Source organism: Saccostrea cucullata, unplaced genomic scaffold, assembly GCF_032062105.1.
Source record: "Saccostrea cucullata isolate Sc308-1 unplaced genomic scaffold, CSIRO_AGI_Scuc_v1 ctg620, whole genome shotgun sequence".
Taxonomy (NCBI): domain Eukaryota; kingdom Metazoa; phylum Mollusca; class Bivalvia; order Ostreida; family Ostreidae; genus Saccostrea; species Saccostrea cuccullata.
Window position 1 is genome coordinate 188219 of NW_026926633.1, and position 22265 is coordinate 210483.

At 31.3% G+C, this 22265-nt stretch overlaps 1 protein-coding gene across 2 annotated transcripts; it reads left to right on the forward strand.

The window, feature by feature from the left end:
* The first annotated feature begins 877 nt into the window (after positions 1-877).
* Positions 878-21296, forward strand: LOC134272275 (solute carrier family 13 member 2-like). Of its 2 annotated transcripts, none has more exons than XM_062754521.1 (14): positions 878-1115; positions 3984-4133; positions 4425-4540; positions 6536-6684; positions 7235-7334; positions 8523-8690; positions 9160-9288; positions 9501-9584; positions 9675-9779; positions 10057-10139; positions 10380-10492; positions 10877-11038; positions 20727-20864; positions 21109-21296. In XM_062754521.1, exons 1-14 carry the CDS (start codon positions 1002-1004, stop codon positions 21271-21273), a joined length of 1776 nt encoding a protein of 591 aa, XP_062610505.1. In that variant the 5' UTR covers positions 878-1001; the 3' UTR covers positions 21274-21296. The 2 variants fall into 2 exon arrangements, with proteins under 2 accessions (XP_062610505.1, XP_062610504.1); XM_062754520.1 differs by lacking the exons at positions 20727-20864; positions 21109-21296 and adding exons at positions 11666-11803; positions 11968-12928.
* Positions 21297-22265: the final 969 nt, after the last annotated feature.

Below are 22265 nucleotides of genomic sequence, written 5' to 3' on the forward strand. Positions count from 1 at the left end.
ATAGGAGGTGCAATACTGCACTACGTAAAAAAGATTCTCGTTAGATTTCTATCAGTGGTATAAGAGGAGTTGCGGATAATAGTGGGTACGCCAAAATTTAACAGACGGACGGACAGACATACGGATATATCGATCAATAAATACCCTCTCACTTGCGGAGGGAGTTACAGTAAACAGTCTATGAAAGTAGAGGATACAAAAACTTTTTAAGATTAAAAAAATTTAAGACAATAACAATGGCATTTTTAAAAAACTTATAGTGTGTATTTTATATAGTTTTCGAATACGATCGCTCAATATCGAATGCCCTGTTGTAAATGAAATTTTAATTACATGTTATAATTAAGTACTTATATTTAAATAAAATTAAGAAAAGCAAATTTTAACGCTTGATAGTGTCAATGTAAATGATGTTTCTGGGCATCGCTAGAGGCTGATATTATATTGCATAGTTTCAATTTTAAATAGATACCGAAAAGTGCATATGGTTTTGAGGTGTTTAATTATAATCATTAATATATATCAATGAAAAAAGTTTCAGTTTTGTAAAATGAAAATGTGTGTTTGAGACAATTAGAGCAATTGAAGGGTAATATTAATGCATAAGAGTAGCATATTCACTTCATTTATGAATTTTGAATGGAGTTATAAAAACACGTGACAAAAAATTCTTAAAATTTTGAAGGCAGGGACCCATCCACTGCATAAGTGCAACTTGACCTTAGCGTGTTTTTCACTGGTGAGAGACATAATGTAAGGTACATACAAGGCGATGATACATGCGGTAGAGATGCACTATTTTGATATGAACATATATTTGTGAGAGTAAGACGTCTTCTATTGACATACTTTTGTTAACCTTGTCAGATACATCTTTTTTTCTTAAACCGCATGGTTCAACTTTACCTTGACGCATAGAATAATGCAAAACAGTTTAATTTATCTGCGTTTGAAGTCCTGCCTTTTTTACTTTTAAGAAATTTACGTGAGTAATAACAGTTATGTCGTCCGAGAGTCAGTCGTTCTGTAGATTACTACTAAGTATTAGGAATTTATTCATCGTCATATTAACTCCAGTTGTTTTATTACCACTGATTCTTCTTGTTGAAGGAAACGTAAGTACATTTATTTTGTCTCAAAGTTAAAGACATTTGTGTACATTATGTTAAACAATATTTATCCATTGTATACATTATTTTTATTCTTCGAAAAAATCTACATTTATCTAAAATATTAAACTCATGACCAACTTTCAGTACACCCCCCCCCCCCCCCCCCGATTTTCGAGAGGAGATGGGGAGATTTGTATGATTGGGGGATATGTTAGCTTTAAAGTCTATATAACTCCTTGTGAATCTTTTCGTAATTTTTCCTGACATCCAAATCATTGTAACTTGCATACTTTAAGGAAACTGCATTTCGAAAACTTAAAAAATGTACTGAAATGTTGGACTATATAAACATAATGGAACCTAGGAAGATAACGAACAGTATTCACTCTCAAAGGTCCATTAAACAACACAAATTATGAGCAGAGCAAACACGGACCTGCAGATAAAAACAGTGATGGGTTCAGGTGAAGTGGAAGAGTGAGCATCCCCTGCCGACCGGTCCCACACACACCCACACACACCCGTTCGTGAGCTCCTTGTCATGATCGGGGAATAAAGAAAAAATCCATGGACAATCCAGTGTGTAAATAATGGTCTATCAATTAGTGTGAAAAACGTCACCCAGCAATTTAATGATAAATTTGCTGACAAGGGCATTTTATCCACCATAGATCTATAAAATGATTTGAAACGGGACCTGACATATTCTGGTTTCAGCAGATTGCATTGTTTGTCAATAACATACTTCGTTTTAAAAATTGCTCATACGTTGAGTATGATCTTGCGTATCCAATCAACTGAGAGATATAAAATATCCGAGAGATGTAAAATTATCAAAGTACAATTTCATCAACGATTGTTGAGCCATTAAAAAATCTTTGCCTTTAGATACATGGCTGTAATTAGGCTAAGTGAATCAGATCTGTATGTTAATTTACAATACATTAAAGCAAGGAATCTTTGTTGATGCACTGATGCATAATAATGTGTTTTGTTAAATTTATGATGATAAAATCTTGACCCACATATTAATACTAAGGTGCGAAACTGTCTGCATGTTTACATTTTTGAGTTCAACGTCGATAAGATGTCACTTAATGTACACGTACACCTCCATGAAATATCTAGTGCACAGAACAGGTAGCAGAAAACAGTTTTTTCACAACTAGTTATAATATGATGATTGAATAGTTTATGCTGAAATCAAATTTTAATCTGACTGAGAATGTTTAAAAAGGAGATTTTGATAGTACATGTATTTTGACTTCTGAAGAATTACAATACAGAATAATTCCATTTTTTATCTTTCCATTAACCCTAAAATATATCCAGGAAGTTGAAACTTGTTCAGGTAAAACAAACCCTTTCCAAAATTAAAGTAATGTTTAAAAAATAATAAAAACTAAAAGAACCCCTACTTTTCGATGCTTATTTTACATCATGAAGGTGTGTAAAGTCCGGGTTTTTCAGGTAAACATTTTAAAACATTAAAAGTGCGTCATTTTTATTACACCTTAGTTTTGTAAATTGACGTACATCTTTGTGAATTTCGAAGAAGAATGAAGAAATTGTCAGACAGACTTAAGAGTATCGTATAATATTATGTCACATCAAACTTCTCTCTGTCCTTGAACAGCGAGGGGAAGTAAATGTAGGAAAATACCATATTATGGACGGATGAACGATAAACTTTTATCTATATATATATAAAAAAGCTGAAATCTATAGTAATTGTGAGCACTGATTATGAGGTAACTAAATGATACCCCCACCTCCCATACTATTATAATAGCAAAGTCAATATTTTGCGTTCAGAAATCCCCCGAAAAAAGTGTCAGATCAAAAAGTAAAATAAGAGATGCACAATGGCATTGTTTAATAAAGAATCTATGAAAGTATATATTATATTAAATTTTATTCAGAGGTTTAGGAGGCTAGATTAGAAAAGGGTAACATTTAATATTATAGGAAGTATGGCAGTGATAATGTTTTGCAATTAGAAAACTGCAATATTTGTCCGATCAAAAATATAAAATAAGAGGTGCAGAATGGCACTATGTAACAAAGATTCTGTGTAAGTCTCATTAAATTTCATTTAGTGGTATAGGAGGAGTTGTGGATAAAAGATGGATACCCCAAAGTGTAAGGGACAGACGGACAGATGGACATCACTAACCTCCCACATTTCAATCGGATGGTATAATACATGTAAAAATCTTAACTTTGTATATTAAGTAAACTAGAGGTACTGTGAGGTACAGTTTGGGATATACCCATCTCTTATCCGCAACTCCTCTTATACGTGTACCACTGATTGAAATTTGATGAGACTTTCAGAGAATCTTTATTACATAATGTAATTCTGCACCTTCTACTTTACTCTTTGACCTGACACATATTTTGGGTTTCCTACAGCAAAACATTGACACTGCCATTATATTCGTATGGGTGGCGGGGAATCATTTAATGAGCTTATTGCTCACCGTACCTCTTATTTTAATTTGTAAAGAAAATATCAGTTTAAAAAAATATAGAATAAAAAAAGTAAAAAAAAAAATACATATAGTGTAATGGAGAATTTGATTTCGTGTTTAAGAAAATGTAATTGAGCATTTCAATGAATGTATAGGAAATATTTCGACTTGGTCATGAAATTGTGGATCTTTTTATACTTGGCATACAAGGCAAATTATCCCCGACGGAAACTAATGATTTTGCAGTACGTAGAGAATACAACTATTAGTATTCAAAAGTAATTATATGTTAGTTAGCTTTAAGAGATTGTCGACTTACTTTCTGTAGTTATCAGAAAAAGAAAAAATGAAAGCATGGTTTGAATTATAAGAGTAATTATTTTTACTTTTTATGCAGGAAGCAAAATGTGCATACGTGATAATCATAATGGCTGTGTTTTGGATAACAGAAGCTCTGCCGATTTCTGTTACGGCACTTCTACCAATCATCCTATTTCCTATGGTCGGACTTCTGTATGCAAAAGATGTATCGAAAACATACCTCAATGTACGTGTCATTAACTTCAGTGAAAATTTTAACAAATAACTATTAAATTTATATACACAAGAGATTGTTGATCGTTTATAGGGAAATTTTAATAAAACTATTCTTTGTTAAAGGATTAAAAAATTTCAAACATGAATCTTTAATTTTACAAAAAGTTTACAAAATGACTTTTATATACTTTTAATGATTACGTAATTAACAAAGATTATTTCTAAAATGTAAATAAAAAAAGGGCGTTGCTGCCACAAACTTTTGGACATCGTTGTTAATGTGTCATATTTTTCCAAATAGGACACTACAGCTTTATTTATTGGAGGTTTGATCGTTGCAGCAGCCATTGAGCATTGGGATATACATAAACGTCTTGCCCTTAGAGTCCTTTTGCTTGTCGGGTCAGAGCCACGATGGTTAGTTTAAAAAATGTTTTTTCTTGGGGGGGGGGGAGGGTTGGATGAAATCATCTCTGATTTTATTCATGCGTTCATTCTTTGTTTGAAGATTAAATATGCTGTAAAATTAATAAATAAAAGTCTAAATTTTAAATTGGCTTGTTATTAAATTGGAATTTTGCGACAAGCGCTGACTTTTACAGTTGACGGCTTACTTTTACACAAGCGAAATGTACGGAATCCATTTTACGATATAAATACTGTATACAGGGTTATTTTCGCCCCGTGTTATTTTCGCCCTTTTGCACTTAAATTCGCCAGTTCATAGTTCTGTTTAAGAAATTATGCTGTGTAATCTGAATTCGTCCCGTTTTAAATTCGCCCAATCAAGAAGAGGGCGAAAGGGGCGAAAATAAAACGGGGGCGAAATTTTCCCTGTATACAGTATTTAGATCAACTATTTTATTCACCGAAAATAACGAGTTATTTTAATGCACATATAAGTTGTCATTGAAGAAAAAACAACCACCCTACGCTCAACTCCCGGCCTCACATGCTACTACCCCTAACTCCGGTTTGTTCCCGTTTTGCACACATTTGAATTACAGGTAATTAAAAAATGTGTGCAAAACGGGAAGTTTACAAGATAATTACTTAATTGCTATAGTCTATACCATACTTAGTAAGTAGGTGAAAGGTGAACTTATAGTGAAAAAATAAGAGAATAAATACAAAGTTATTTACAATTTACTAACATTGAAAGACACAAAATTATAATAATTAAAATTTTACCAGCTTGGATCAGCAGCAATCATGGATCCTCACTTTGATCTTATAATTATCTGATAATCTTAAGAACCCTCTCTACACTGCACACTAGAGAGTTCTGATATGGCATTTTTCTGCAATTAGAGTGATCTGCCCTTAGATCTAAATTCTAAAAATTAGAAATTTGCAGTATATTACGTAATTCATAATTATTTCAAGTATTTTTTTTAAAAGGTCAGGATAAATTAACTGAACATGTTATTTACATGTACTTTCCCTATGGAAGTACAACAGTGATTTCTATTAACTGATATCATGTTGTCTTTGGACATTTTTTTCGGGGGTAAATGCCACAAACCATACAGTGAAAATTAGATAGATAAAAATATAAATTTTACAATATATTTTTTTTGTGTCCAAAAAACATTTTGCACTTGTGTAGAGAGGGTCCTTAACATCTTCTTGGCTTGAGCTTTATTTTTCAAAGTAATTTTTATTCTCTATTTTCTTTATTATTTGTTATATCTTTAATTCATTTAGAATTTTATCAAGATTGAAAAGTATTTTTTATTTTAAGAAATTGGACTTAACTAATAAATAATATTAAATAGTTAATAATTTATTCAATAAAATCAAATATTTTCCCATAAATATATATAGAATTTTAATAAAATGCTTTTAAAATTGTATTAAACCTCTTAAGAATACATTAAGCTAAATCAGGTATTCACAGGTAAATCCAGGTAAATCCAAACCAAAAATCAGACTATAATTGCTATCAAAACACACTTCACACCTATTGTTCATACCTAATTATTAAATGTGTGCAAAACGGGAACACACCCCTAACTCCATATCTATGACCACTAGAAAGGTTTTCTTAACTATTATCACGTCTGTACCTTCGTACATGATACAGGTTAAAATGTCGAAGTAAACCGTCAACTGTAAAAGTTAGTGCTTCTCGCGAATTCCATTAGGTACCTCTACATGTATATGTATATTACTTTTAAATTTGTTTATAATTAGCCACTTGTTCATTCGGTATATTTCATAATTACTTGAAAAAGAAGCCCTTTCCTTGTTTAACCCCCCTCCCCCTAAAAAAAATTAAATTTCAACAAGTTAATTGTTACTTACAAAAAGGGAAAAATCATCCTTTAATGTAGAAACCTAATTTTTGCATGAGACTGAATTAGGCCAGCAGTATTTTAGATTTAAAATATTTAAATCTACCCCCATTAGGTTGATGTTTGGGATGATGTTGCCCACGTGGTTCCTGTCAATGTGGATTAGTAACACAGCAACCACCGCCATGATGATTCCTATAGCTAACGCTGTCCTGGTCACAATGAAAGAGACAAGAGAGGCAGAGAAAAAGGACGAAGCCATAGGTTTTTGTTGTTTTCCTCATCTTCTTTGTTTTCAAACAGTTTAACACTCTTTTTGTTAGAGTATTTTGTTAAATACAATAATATTTTTATAATTATGCATTCTGTAAATGAAAGGAAAAATAATTTGCGTATGAGAAAAACTTTCACAATCTTCAACAAATTAATCAATGGAGAAGTTCATTGAGATTATTATATTAATCATTCTTTATGTCAAATGAAGAAGAAAAATCTCTTTAAAATAATAAGACAACAAATGGAAGGAAAAATAGGAGAAAAACAATTATGAACATATTTGTCAATAAGCATATTTAGACATAAGATGTTGAGCAAAAGGTAAGTTTTTGTAGTTTCATATGAACGCAGTTCCTTGAGTAACTCGTATATTCAGAATATTCAATAATGATTTACAAAATATTTGTCGTAGTGATACAAATGTCCGACAAAATAATCGAACATTGTTTCCCTCACGAAAAATGACGATTTCCCAACTTATTTTAAACTGCTTTTTGAAGAATTAAGCTTTATAATTAAACAATGGTTTTCTTCACAGCTATTGACCAGGGTGAGGTTGATTTTGAACTGAAAGTTGTACAGAATGGCACAAAACATAGCTCTAATGGCAACCTAGCAAATGACCAAGAAAATCAGTCGTGAGTTACAATATTGTACAACTATTGATTGACAATTTTGTTAAAAATCCTACATATTAAATATGTTTTGTTTACATTACGAGGGTCGTTCAAAAATTTCTCGGAGATGTTGCACAGAAAAAATATTTGACGACATATATGTCACACATAATATATCTTTTCATATGGTCTTCAAAATTTCATATCAAAATGATGTAAATTGGTATCAATTTTGAGTGATTTTTCAGGACATATCATTAAGTCACGGAGCAGCAAAATCTTCGACGTCACAGGCATTATAAGAAATTAAATATGTGATTGAGCTTTCATTTTCTCAAAATTTTCCCAAGAGTAAATGTATAGTTTAAGTTACCTTATCTACTCAAATCCAAACACCACTTCTTGTCAAGCTTAAAATCTATTAAACAAATCAAGAATGTTTTTTTTGTTTGTTTTAAAGCCAAAAAATGCTGGTATTTATGAAATTTAGTATGATATTGGTGACTCTCAATCACGTTCTTTACAATTCGAATAAAGTTTTCGTCGATATAATCTTCTTCCAGTACTCCCGTAAAGCCTTTTTACATAGGTCTAACGGTCTAAAATTTCAATTTGCTATTTGAGGACGAAAGTCACGAATGCTCTAGTTTACTACGTTTTATTATGCATATTTTGGATCTATGTTGGCGATATCTCGAGCATTACACATAATTTAACAAAAGTGTGGTGCGCCGTCAATTCAGGAGACGTCATTTTCACGGGAATCGCATCAGAGAAAAATCACTATATTTCTGTTAATACTTCAAATATCACGTCAGAAGTCTAAATACATAATAATAGAACAATTTAACGATACATTTGAGAAAATTGTCGAAAAATATCGCGAATTTTAGAAAATTAATGAGTTATATTTTTGATTCCGCATGCTTTTGCTTCAAATTTTTGTCGTGCTCCGTACCTCTCCATCAGCGATATCAACATACCAATAATTTTAGTAGAATTGTTTTAAAATACAGAAATTTTGCCCAAAATTTATTGGAATCTTAAAGATCCATTTTTCTGTGAAATTTCATAAGTATATGACGTCTGTAAGAGTAAATAATAGCACAGTCTGCGTAATTTTTGAACGGCCCTCGTACTTCCAAAGTTTTGAGTTTTAGTTACTTTAAAGTCTTTAGTATTTAAAGCGAATTATTACCATTCTTAAAGGAGAGAAAATTCAAAGAAACGAGCTGACGAAGAAAAAGCGGAAAATGCAGAGTTCTCACGTATCTGTAAGGCACTGTCGTTAGGAATAGCTTACTCCGCTAACTGTGGGGGAGTGGCTAGCCTGACCGGAACTGGTCCTAACATTGTCATGAAAGGGGCTGCAGACACGTAAGCACAATATTTAAAAACTTTTTTTGCCTTTTGGCTGAATTTAGAAAATAAATGAGTTTTTGAGTAAGGAATAAGGCATTGGATTTATTCTAAAGTTAACTACAGAAAGTTTTGTCAACAGGTCAAGCTCATCATTCCTCCTAGGCACACGATCCCACGTTTTGAATTTCCATGGTTGAAATGCTCTGTTCACAAGTTTTTATTCTTTGTAGATTTTTATTTAGAAGGATCAAATTCTGTTTTTATCTGTTTTCTTTATGCCTTCTGAACATCAGTTGATAAACATATTCTAATTCTTTTAGTAGTATAAGCAATTTAACTATGCAGTACGCATATTGTTAATATATAAAAGGGAGTGCATGCAATATAGATTTGTTGTAAAAATGCTTTTGTGCACAACACCATCTGCAAAGAGAGAATAATCAAATCTTTCAGCGTGTATACAAAATTATTCTTAATTCTACAGTGCTTTTGAAGAGAAAAATGTCCAATCCCCAGTTACCTTTACAACGTGGATGCAGTACTGTTTACCGATATCCGCCATATTGGTTATCTTTGTCTGGGCATGGCTCCAGGTCCTGTTTCTACACTGCAAGTAAGCTTGACAATGCTGAATTGCCATTAGAAAATATATGTAATTGCAAAAAATATTCCATTCTGTTATGTTGTCCTGTTTTATCATATACTTGTACTCTTTCAAATTTAAAGAAATAACGACCAGTTACAATGACATGTATAATATGTTAAGCAGTGGCAGAAATTTCACTAAAAGAGACAAACTATAAATTCTTAATTTGTTTTTCAAAGAACTTACAATAGAAAATCCCCTGAGCAATCAAAGAAAGTGAAAAATGTTATAAGAAAGGAATATGAAGAGCTTGGACCAATCACGTAAGAACCTGTATGTGCGCATATATACATTAATTTTTCGGGAAGCACAGTAAACAACATACATGTAATTATCTCATTTTTGTTTCGTAGATTTGGACAAGGAGCAGTGATAGTTCACTTTGTAATGCTAGCATTATTGTGGGTCACCAGAGACTTAGGGGGAGTCGGAGGATGGGGTGATATATTTCCAGAAAAGTAATTACTAGTATAATCCGTACTTTATCAGCTTTGTTATCTTAAGACAAAGGTGCATCTATACATGGTTTTCAATAATTTATGTCATATTCATAGCTTTCTTTTTGCTAGGTTCATTTGAGTTTCGATTGTTTATCAAATCGCAATTTTGCTTCCCTTGAAACGATCATTTTCTTAACCTTTGAAAAGATTTATATAATAAGTTTTCAATTTCTTAAAATTTCTTTTCTTCTTGTACATGATAAATTCCGTAGATTGTTATGTTTTCTGTTTTCAGAACCGTAACTGACTCCACACCGGCTATTCTTGTCGCCATCAGCCTTTTTCTATTTCCCTCTGTTTTACCTCACACATTCAAAGGTTCATTTGAATACCTATACGTATTGCATCATACAGAGAAAATGAATCCACAAAATTCAATGAGAATTGTGATAAACCAATATGTCTAGGAACTGAGAACTAAGGACAAATATTTATGAACTATATAAACTCACATACGTATTTGAAAAATATTTGCACAAGATATTACTAGTTCTTCATTTAGTGCTATGGTTGTTTTCTGACTAATGGGTTGATAGTTTTCAGTTATCATACTTTCAGAGAAGGGAAAACCTTTACCTCCTCTTCTATCTTGGAAGGCAGCGGAGAAAAAGGTTCCGTGGGGAATAGTTTTGTTGATTGGAGGAGGTTTTGCTATAGCAAAAGGAAGTCAGGTATGAAATAAATCACTGTATTATAATGCCTATACTTTCGTTTCATTCAATACTTTAATTATCAGTATTATCATATTACGATCTTATTTATATTAAGGAGCATTTCTACCTAAGTCTTTTAAAGTTTGTTGACACAGTGTTTAATACTTCTAGATGCCACTTTGTATTTTTGTCAATTATGAAACGGGAAATTAATTCAAAATTACATTTTTTAAGCTTATTTTTTTTAATATTCTTTATTTTTTTTGGGAAAATTATATTGACAAATATTAATTAAGTGCTAGCAGCTTAATGCTAATAATATTTAAACCGTGCTTTAAATTGAAATTGATTAGATGTATTATTCTTGCACACTGTATATTGTTATTTATTTTTCCATTTTAGGACTCGGGATTATCGAAATTAATAGGTGAACAATTAACTGTATTTAAAGATTTTGATCTATGGCTGATGAACTTAAATTTATGTTTAATGGTTGCTGCTGCCACAGAAGTAACAAGTAATGTTGCAATATGTACCCTGATGATGCCCATTATGAAAGAACTGGTAATAACAAACTTTAAGCTTAGAGATTTGGAAAATTCAAGTTATTTAAGGAATGAATTTAATAGCTACCGATATTATACGGTATAAACTGGGTTGGGGCAGTTTACGCTTTATAAACCGCGAAGCGGTTTATAAAAAAGCGTAAACTGTTCCAACCCAGTTTATACCGTATAAAATGGGTAGCTATTAAATTCATTCCTTATAATTTAATTTTCATTCATTTGATGTAAGAATAAAAGATTATTGTTCTAACAAAATGACTTCAATTTGTGCAAAATTTGAATGTAATAACGTCAGGCGGATTGATACGTTTTTGACGCAAGTCATTGTGACGTAGGCAACCCATTTTATACGATATAAAATAATTTTTTATCCAATCAAATACATCGTTACAACCATAATTAAATGTTTTACAAAATACTTATGCCTGATTGCTCTACAAATGCTAAATTGAATTCTTAAAGATTTTTAAAAGATTATTAACATTAGGGATATCTTATTTTTTTGTTTTGCACATTTAAGAAAGTGAGAAATTTATGACAAGGAAATATATATGGTTTAATTATTTTGAATATTGTGTGAACAATTTTGAATAGACTGTATCAAGTACTTATTATTTTTATACAGGCTGTTACGCTTGAAGTTAACCCACTTTATTTCATGTTTCCTACGGCCATTGCTACATCATTTGCTTTCATGCTTCCTGTTGCCACTCCCCCGAACGCAGTTGTCTTTTCTTATGGGTTTGTGCGGGTTCTAGACATGGTAAGTTACTCGGTAGTCAACTTTAATCTGTAAAATTTCAAGAAGAATACTATTTTTTCTAAAACTGGACATATTTTCTCATGCTTGTTTTTAATAACATAATTGTTAATGACCTATGTGTTTTGGTTTTTTCATTTCGCATAAAATTTTGTTTTAAATTTTAGGTTATAGCTGGATTTCCATTGAACATAATTGCTGTCTTGGTATTAGTTCTCGGAACTGAAACCTGGGGAGAAGCAATATTTGGATTCCACACGCTTCCTAATGCCTTTAAAACAAGGAATGATACTACGAGTTTTGAAAACTTCACAACAGCCTTTATGAACACTTCAACATACCTGACAACAATTTCTTCATTAAACGGAACTACGTTTTAGTGGTCGATAATTTTACAGAAATGTGCAATATTAAAGTAAAAATGAAATAAAGTAATGCTTTCAATATACATCTCTATCACTATAAATTATATGCCACATCACATACCTGAGCACATTAGCTACTGCAAGAGAAAAGAAAAAAAGTTTCAGAATTGAAAAGTTTAAGATTTTGAAATTATCTCATTTACATATTTACATGTACCATGAGTTCTATCTGGGGTGATGAATTGAATAGACAATTTTACAATACCCCAGAATAAATATTCCCTATTGATTTAAATAATCATGGTCTTGTTATTTAAAGCAATGTTTTAAATTCTATTTTTTTCCATTTAACTCAATATGTATTTAATTTATATCCTGTTGTGGACACAACAACATTTCAAGTTTGGAAGACACTTAAATTTACATCTGATTATGCTTCTGTATTCATATGACTAATCATACAGCTTTGCTGTTTTTAAGAAGGATATTTTTATAAACTTTTTGCAATATTCGTGATATATTTCTATGCAGAACTGTTATACTGTGATCGTATCCTATATGTTTACCACTTAGGGTCATTATTTAAACAACATGAACAATTTAAGCAATTTAGTTCCTAAGTTTCAAACGTACTATTCCGTGAGTCCCCAAGATCTCTCTGCAATTCGAATTGGCATTCGGCCAGCGTGAAAAGCGTGCAGTTTTTAACAACTTTCGTCATTTCCTCACTTAGCTTTGTCAGTTAACTCGTGAACTAAAATCATACCCCACTGTAGGTGCAAAATTGATTATATCTTTCAATTGTTCAATTTTTCTGGTTGAAATCTATGTTTATATGCATGACATTTTCTAATGTTTCCTATTGTCAATCAAAATGTAAATAAATTACAGTTCTCTATTTATCTTTTTTGTTCCTTCGTATCAAACAGAGTTAAATTATTGTCATTAGACTAACATATTAAATTATACATAATGTAATGAAAAAGTACAACGTTCTACAACTCTAAATGTCAGTTTTTACGCTCGAATCTCAAATTTGAGAATGAAAATCAGTCAATCTATTCTATAACTTTTGCTTTTTATTATTTTGATATCTCCGAATTTTTGAATTCACTTTCTTGAGTTCCATTTATAAATTGTGGTCTTATTTTACTTTAAACGCTTTATCACATATTGTTAAAAAAATGATTGTCATAAACATATTTGAATGTTCAATTATTCTATTGCATAACTCTTCTATTAAAAAGTTTGATTCTCTAAAGTTTACTCTCACTAGTTGAACTCATTAACTGTTGGATTCTATGTTTATCTTCTACTTCAGCAGATTTATGATTTCAAAATATTCATATACAATGCAAATATCGTATTTTGGGTACGAAAAACTTCAGACCAAGAGTATATCATGTATACCGAGAACTTCATATTCAGAGGTAGACACTGAAAAAACGCATTTTCTACAGACGCCCTAGAGCGTTGTAGGCCAAACAAAGTGTCTCTTCTCACAGTTATTCATCCTCGGAACTTCCGCATTCTCTCCATTTCTGAATTAGAGTTCAAGAGTTTCTGTTCGTTCACTGCCTACTCACCGTCTAACCTGTATCCTCCTCCTATCTTTGTCTCACCCTTTGCTGTAATCTTTGTTAGCACTATGATAATATTTACTGCTTTCGATCTTCGTATGTACGAATATAATTAACCTAACGGATTTATCAAATCAAAATATCAACGGGTAGACAAATATACAATAATAGGACCTCTTAATAGATTAATCTACGATATGTCGTTAATTTACAGAGTTAATTTTAAATTAATGTATATAACATATTCGAAATTGATGCTCAAGAACTCAAACGGTTTTAAGTCTACGCTAACTATAAATGACCTTTGCAAATATTTACAGCAATAGTTTGCAGAAATAGGCAATTATCCGATGAACTAATATACAATTTGAAATATTACCCTGGCTAAATTATGATTTCTGATTAATGCGATGTTTAACTCATTCTCAACGTTTTCAACTCATTAACAATTATTTGTATTCACTACCTCTTTTGATTATTTTTATTTACCAACTCATTCTCAGGATTCAAACAAGTGCTATCACCAGTGAGAGCTATCACTATTAACCTACTCTAGATCGTACACTATATTTTTGTCTTATCAAAGGATGCTTGCATCACATTACGATGCAACAAGAATCTTAGCAGAGCATATTTACAACAAACTTAAATTTGAACATTCCTTGATCAGGTTGATTAATTGCTGCCATGCCGTCTGTAGTGCATACGATTTTTAGGTTTCTGAAATATACAAGGAATATATTCATTGTCGTCTTAACTCCCATTGTTTTATTGCCACTTATTATTGCTGTGGATGGAAACGTAAGTACTATAAAACTTTTTTAGCCTAAACATGTTAAATGTTTCAACATATATTTATTGAAACATTTTCTCAATACATAATTTTTTCAATTCTGATAAAAACAAAATTATTTCAAAACTATAATTTAATCAGAAAATTTACATGTTAAAAGAAGCAACAACGGACGTTTCTTTGTATATGTTTACGAGGGTTGATTCAAAATAATAGACCCCTCTTTGAAACTCAATTTCTAGTACACGTTTTATCTTGACGTGTGAACTCCAAACATGTGCATGGCGTTTATTTTTTATGAACCTCATTAAAGTTATTTTAGCTTTCTATGAGAAGCATACATGTACAGGTATTTTTCATAGGAAATGACGAGAATTAGGCTCATAAGCTAGTCAAGCACATGTTTTTTCTGCACCTGTACATCTTTTGACCACAATTTACATTGATTTTTAAAGCAATTTTTGTATTTACTACTGTTACAAATTTCTCATGTTACTTATCAAGTTAAGTTTGACTTTTTTCAATGTATCAAACTTTCAAAGTTAAGTTTGACTTTTTTCAATGTATCAAACTTTTCAACTGAGGTAGAAAAAAGTCATTGACTTACTCTTGAATCAGGCGTTGCATGAGATCTATACGCAAAAAAAGATTGAATGAAGATAAAATCATTAAGACGGAATTCAAATAATTCTAAAAATCCAAAACAACACCGTGAACACGCCTTATAGCACAAATTAAAGTAAAAACAGAAAATGAAGCATGTCACACGTCAAATTGACCTGCGAAAAAATTGAAATGAGTTCTGAAAAGTTTCAACATAGCGGTGTTACCACATTAACATTTCTGCCGTTCGACTAAAATCAAACCTAATATTATGCTTATCTTCATATTCTTAAAACTGTTGAAAACAAATGAAGTTTAAGGTGAGAATTAAAATAGATAGGAATATGAGCATGTAAAATTTTGTTGATAACGCTTGATAGAAGCTGTGACAACCCTCGTATTAAACTAGAATTAAAGAATAAATGAGCTCATTTCGGCTAAACGGTATACAAATTTCATTCGATCGTATAAATTGCTATATGAACTTAAGTTTTGTTTGATCGAATTTCTTTTATGTATAAAATATACGACTGTTTAAAAATGTATATATTTATATAACAATATCATAAAATATATTTTAGACAAAATACGGTGATTTTTTGCTTATAGGAGGCAAAATGTGCTTTTGTCATTATCATTATGGCGGTATTCTGGCTGACGGAAGCCCTGCCCATTGCTGTGACGTCATTACTACCCCTAATACTATTTCCAATGGTTGGGCTTATGTATGCAAAGGATGTATCTAGCGCATACGTCAATGTATGTTTCAGACAGTTATGCATAAAGGACAGCTTCTAATGATACAATAAGCTCCATGCCATAAGCATGAGTTAATTGAGACACAGTTGATATAAATCCACTTTTCTCAAATTAAAAGTTTATTGGCCATTTTAGCAATCCTTCTCTTTCAGGATACATCGACTCTCTTCATTGGAGGATTAATTGTGGCAACTGCCATTGAGCATTGGGGTATACATAAACGTCTTGCTCTAAGAGTTCTCATGCTTGTAGGATCGGAACCAAGATGGCAAGTATAGTTAGCGCAAGTGTTATATTATATGAATGGCCTGTATATTGTTTGGGGGATTGAGGCAATTACAAAAAAAAATAACATTAATCTGAAAAGTAGTTTCTGATAACTTTATATTATTTTTTTATATTTTGTATTTTATATAATGTTTGTTACTCAGTTATAGGTGCCTTGAAAAAAAAATCCACATTAATTTATTAATGTGATTTAAGCCTTTCATATGACTCTCAGTGTATAGAGTAAAAGTGTGTAAGATTTGGAATTGATTCATTTAATATCTACAGAAACTGTTAAATGCGTAACTATACAGTGTTTTAAATTTTCTATAGAAATTGTCTTAATTTCATTTTTTAGATCAAAAAGTTGTATACTAGTACATTGTGTTTTGCTTCACTTTTCAAAAGAAAATCTGATTGTCATTTAGCTACATACACGTGTTGAATATTGTGTATTGTGAAATATATCCCTTTCCAGGTTGATGTTTGGAATGATGTTACCCACGTGGTTCCTGTCGATGTGGATGAGCAACACAGCCACCACCGCCATGATGATTCCTATAGCTAACGCTGTCCTTCTACAAATCAAAGAAACACGGGAGGCAGAGAAAAGGGTGGATTTAACAGGTGTTAATTTTGCTCTTTCCCTTTGTTTAAACCTGTTTATTTGAATTGAAAGTTGTTCAAGTTTGGTCCGTTTCCAATCCCTCGACTTAAAGTAAAATTATTGGACCTGTAGGTAGGTGGGAAAATATTTTTTCCAGAAAAATTCAACATATTTTTTCATGTTGTAAGATAAAAAAATCAAAGAAAAATATACCGTGTCCCGGAACGTAAAAAATAAATGCGTCCATTTTTAGTCAGTCGGGGCAACCAAATTTTTTTTGTTACAAGAATGATTATATGCTGTTTAACTCTACATTACAATTAAAGTCATACATGAATCTACTCTTAATAAACTGTAGATATCACATAAATGGTTGGATAATATTTTGCATATTATTTTTCATTTGTCAGTAAACTCGACTATATCCATGGGATAACTGTGATTAATCTCAAATTTCAAGTACTTATTTCTTTATCAGGCACTTGAAACAACATGGCAGGAGTCATTAAAAACAAATTTAAGGACAGATGATACAAACAAAAACTGGATGCCTGGATTGGTATATATTTTTTGGCCTAATTTCATTGTAAATAATGCAAATAACAAATTTCTAGAATATAAAGAAATTGTAAACCTTCTGTGATGTTCAAAAGTCTGCCCTTCTGAAACCATCCTTATAAATCTACACAAATATTTTTTACTTCAAATCCAATTTTAGTGCAATTTTGAATAAGAAATTAAAAACTACAAAGTGAAACTTATTCTTTTTAAACATGATCCACGTTGTTATTTTCAATTTTTTTGGACATGTTTGTTTGTATCATCTCTGTCCCTAAAGGGGCATGGACACGGTTTCACCTTAATTTTTTAAACCAATTTTAATGTTTGCAATTTCTAACTAATGCATCATGCAATGATCAGCAAAATTTTGAACATCATTTGTTGATCAACAAACGGGATACAGAACTTAAAGTTCTTCATAATGTAAACAAGACTCGTGCCTTGTATACGTTTAATATAGAAAAGAGCATATTTCTAGCAAAATGAAATTCAGCAAATCACTAAAAAAGTCTAATCCTATGTAGAATTAACTTTTTTCATTAAATTGTCTACTTTGGACAAACTTATATTAGTATATTAACATACGTAAACAAAAAGATGACACTGGCCTTGTTTACATAACAAAGGTTAAGAGCTCTAAATCTGTCTTGTTTCGCTACAACTAAAGTTCAAATTTTTTATGATCATTAGAAAGACCTTAGTTAAATATTGTAAAAATGGAAAAATAAATTTGAACATTTTTAGCTGAAACTGTATCCATGTCCCTTTAATTCATAGATACTTCAGTGAAGTCAGTTGAAAGGTACCACCTTCTCAATTGATTAACCGCATATTAAGGCATAACCATGGCTTGTTTCCATTAAATTATTTTTTTTTTTACTTGAAATTCAGATTGTGATCAGGAAGATGGTGATTCTGAACTGAAAGTTGTGGACGAAGACACAGGACGCCAGTCGCAAGTTCAAATTATACATTGCTTTGAGAAAATTCATAATGACATGTCGACGTTTATATTTAGAGAAATTGAAGCTTGTATATAAATAATTTACGATAATAATATTTGTATTTATTTTTTCTATGTGACAGCGAAAAGAAGGAACAGGCAGAATACTCACGTATGTGTAAAGCATTGTCTCTAGGGATAGCTTATTCTGCAAATTGTGGGGGAATGGCTACCCCCACCGGAACAGGTCCAAGTGTAGTTATGAAAGGAGCATCCGATATGTGAGCACAATTATTTGATTTGTAAATAGTTTTCATCTTCTCTGTTTATTTTTAATAAAACAATATATCCTCTCAAATAATTGTAAATACGTACCGTTTTTCTAATCAGTAATACTATAATGAAGACGCTAGCGTTAAAAAATTATGTACTTGCGTATTAATACATAAAACATGTTCATGAATCATGTCTTTTGAAGTGCATTCGAAGAGAAAAATGCTACATCTCCGGTTTCCTTTGCTATGTGGATGCAATACTGTTTACCAATATCGGCCATCCTCTTTATTCTTGTCTGGGTGTGCTTGCAAGTTATATTCCTACGCTGCAAGTAAGTTTATATGGTCAAACTGCCTGCAATGTATACAAAATTGAAAAAATGACCAATTATTTCAACAAATAAAATTATGTTTTGCTTTAAAATTAAATTCTTGTTTTTCAAGAACTTACAATCGGAAATCCCCTGGACAGGTTTCAAGGGTAAAGGAAGTTATAAGGAAACAGTATGAAGAACTGGGACCAATAACGTACGTTTCATTTTCATTTAAGCAAGAGATAAAGAAGTATTGTATAACATAGCTCATCGTGTTTTTCTTCACTACAGTTTCGGACAGGGAGCAGTTATTGTACACTTCGTTTTGCTAGCTCTATTGTGGGTCACCAGAAAACTTGGTGGAGTTCGAGGATGGGGAGATTTGTTTCCAGAAAAGTGAGTATTACTTACATTACTCATACTTTGTTCAATTCGTCATTGCTTTTTGTTGCATCATCTTTATCTTTCTTTGTAATCGATCTTAGCCATTGATATAATTTTAGAACGATTCATTTATATGCCATTTGATTCTTAGCACAAAAGCACAAAAGATTAATTTAGAGTTTGTGTTTGATTTCTTCAATTATAGAACAGTGACTGATTCCACACCAGCTATATGTGTTGCAATGAGTCTCTTTCTTTTTCCATCTGTTTTGCCACACAAGTTCAAAGGTTAGGCAAACAATTAAAAAATATTTTATGCATTTACTCCATTTAACAAAGGGGAGGTAATGAGTTGACCATTAGTTTGACATTTTGGAAATATGCTGTAGAGCAATTTTAAGAATTCAAGGATGTGATATGAAGTCCTTGTGTTTTTTTTTTATCAACTGAAATTTGCATAAATAAAATTAGCTATATACTTGCAGAAAAAGGAAAACCAGTACCGCCTCTACTACCATGGAAAGCAGTTGAAATGAATTTACCCTGGGGTGTAGTTTTATTGCTTGGAGGAGGTTTTGCTATTGCTAAAGGAAGCAAGGTAATATTAAAAGAAACTTAAGAATGTTTTTGAAGCTAATCTGTCATACCACTACGTAAAAAGGGGAGGGTAATTGGCGATAGGGGTGTCCTTAGGTAGGTATTTCCTTACCTCCTTCTTTATACACCACATGGAGGTAGCAATTATTTATTCGCTACTATTGACTTTTAACAATGAGACTTTCACAGAATCTTTATTACAATATTCCATTCTACACATTCTAGTACGAATTTTGTAAGATACATATTTGTGGCTTAAATTCCAAAAAGCATATCATAAACGCTGCTCTCTTTTTATAGCAGATACCCATCCAGTTTTTTTAATATCAAAAATTTGATATTTACTATCTATTAGAACCAAAATAGCTCCAAAAATATTTTATATTCCAGAAAACCATTTTTTCTTTGTATCACCTGTCCTTAAATTGAATTAAATGTCATGTCATACTGAACATTTTGATTTTAATTGATGTAGGAATCTGGATTATCAAAACTGATTGGAGAACAATTATCCGTATTTAAAGACTTTGAACCTTGGGTGATGAATCTCGTCCTGTGCTTTATGGTTGCAGCGGCAACAGAAGTAACTAGTAACATAGCTATTTGTACATTGATGATGCCAATTATGAAAGAACTGGTAAAGATTATTTCGTTTAGTTATTTTGTACTATATATTATAACTGATAAAAACATAAAGAGGTCACAATTAATAACAATACATGTATCTTGATTCGTCAAAGCAAAATGACCGTAGATTCAAGACAAAGATATACATGTATAAACATTGTCAACATTTCCAAGTAATCATTATAATTTAAATCGAATATCATAAAAATATATCTATCTATCTATCTATCTATCTATATTTAAATTTTCAGGCAATAACTCTTCAAGTCAACCCACTATACTTCATGTTTCCTACTGCCATTGCCACATCATTTGCATTTATGCTTCCTGTTGCCACCCCACCTAACGCAGTTGTGTTTTCTTATGGTTTTATCAGGGTACTGGACATGGTAAGCATTGGATATTAACTTTAGAGATTATATGAATATCACTTTTCATCCATCAATTGCAAATTAAGGTTTATACGAAAAGAAATATGTAGATTTTTTATTGGCTAAAATTAGATATAAAAACATCTGAATGCTTAATGATCCAGCTGCAATACAATTTTGCTTTTTTAGAATGCCTATAATGATAATTTTTGGTAAAATATATATACCTCGTCAATTGATTGAATTTTTTGAAATATTGTAGGTAGTAGCTGGATTTCCACTGAATATATTAGCTGTTTTGGTATTGGTCATCGGTACAGAGACATGGGGAGAGGCCATCTTTGGTTTCCATACGCTTCCTGATGCTTTTAAATTTGCAAATGACACAACAGCATCAAACAATGTAACAACAATGTCTGTCAGCTGAATGTCAACAAAAGAGACTTCAATTTGAAAATAAATATGATTGTAAAAAAAAAAAATTCTGTCAATGTCTGTAATGTACATTGCATTTGCAAGATTTGCTGACTGGCTATTCATTTTTTGGTACAAAACTTTATTGTTACCGGTCACTATTTTCGAAATGGTTAACTTTTAAAACTTAATCATCTCTAAATTGTATTCATAACTATTTCTTTCATTTCAGTACTTACCATAAATTATGGATTATTCATTATACATGTAAATGATGTAATATCATTTCAAGGTTCAAATACTTAGGTTGACTTTTATCTTGGAACCATTAATATAAATTTCCAATTTACTTGTGTGTTTGTATGTAATTGTATGTTAATTTAAAACACTTAATTTCCCCTTAAACAAGTTAACGACTTTTTTCCCATTTATGTAAGGAATTCATTTAAGGTCAGACGACACGTTCCTCAAAAATATATAATTTTTCCTAAGAATTTGTCATTGAAATATACGTACTTAAGTTACTTTCCTCACAAAAATTAGGGTACCTTACCAGGCATTTGGCCAAGATATCATAGGGTCATATTTCTTATATAGCCCTTATGGGTAATCTTGTAAATTGCCTATAACACAATTTTGGGTGTACTTATATTTAAAAACATTTTGAAAACAATGTAGAATTCAGAAGAGAATGACAAATATGAATAATTTTTGATATAATTCCAAGAGATACAAAACATATATTTGAGGAACGTGTCGTCTGACCTTAATAGGTACGCATGTTTTAGTGGTATATTCTTGGTTGAAAAACCACGAAAAGGCGTTGACTGTTTTAACCCAGGTTAGACCTTTTCAATTAAGGTAGCTATTAAATTCATTTGATTTTCCATTTTTATGTGTAAAAAATAAAAATCCGCTTCAAAATTGCTTTCAAAATGTGCATTTGTAAAAATTTATGTAAGGTCAAGCGGATTTATACGTTTTTGACCATAAGTCATTGTGACG

What these genes read in the sequence shown, in the direction of transcription:
- LOC134272275 (XM_062754520.1), top strand. Translation starts at nt 1,002, where the DNA reads ATGTCGTCCGAGAGTCAGTCGTTCTGTAGATTACTACTAAGTATTAGG. An exon ending in GTCGGGTCAGAGCCACGATG is followed by an intron (nt 4,541 to 6,535) that starts GTTAGTTTAAAA and finishes TACCCCCATTAG; the next exon opens with GTTGATGTTTGGGATGATGT. An exon ending in ATGAAAGGGGCTGCAGACAC is followed by an intron (nt 8,691 to 9,159) that starts GTAAGCACAATA and finishes TTAATTCTACAG; the next exon opens with TGCTTTTGAAGAGAAAAATG.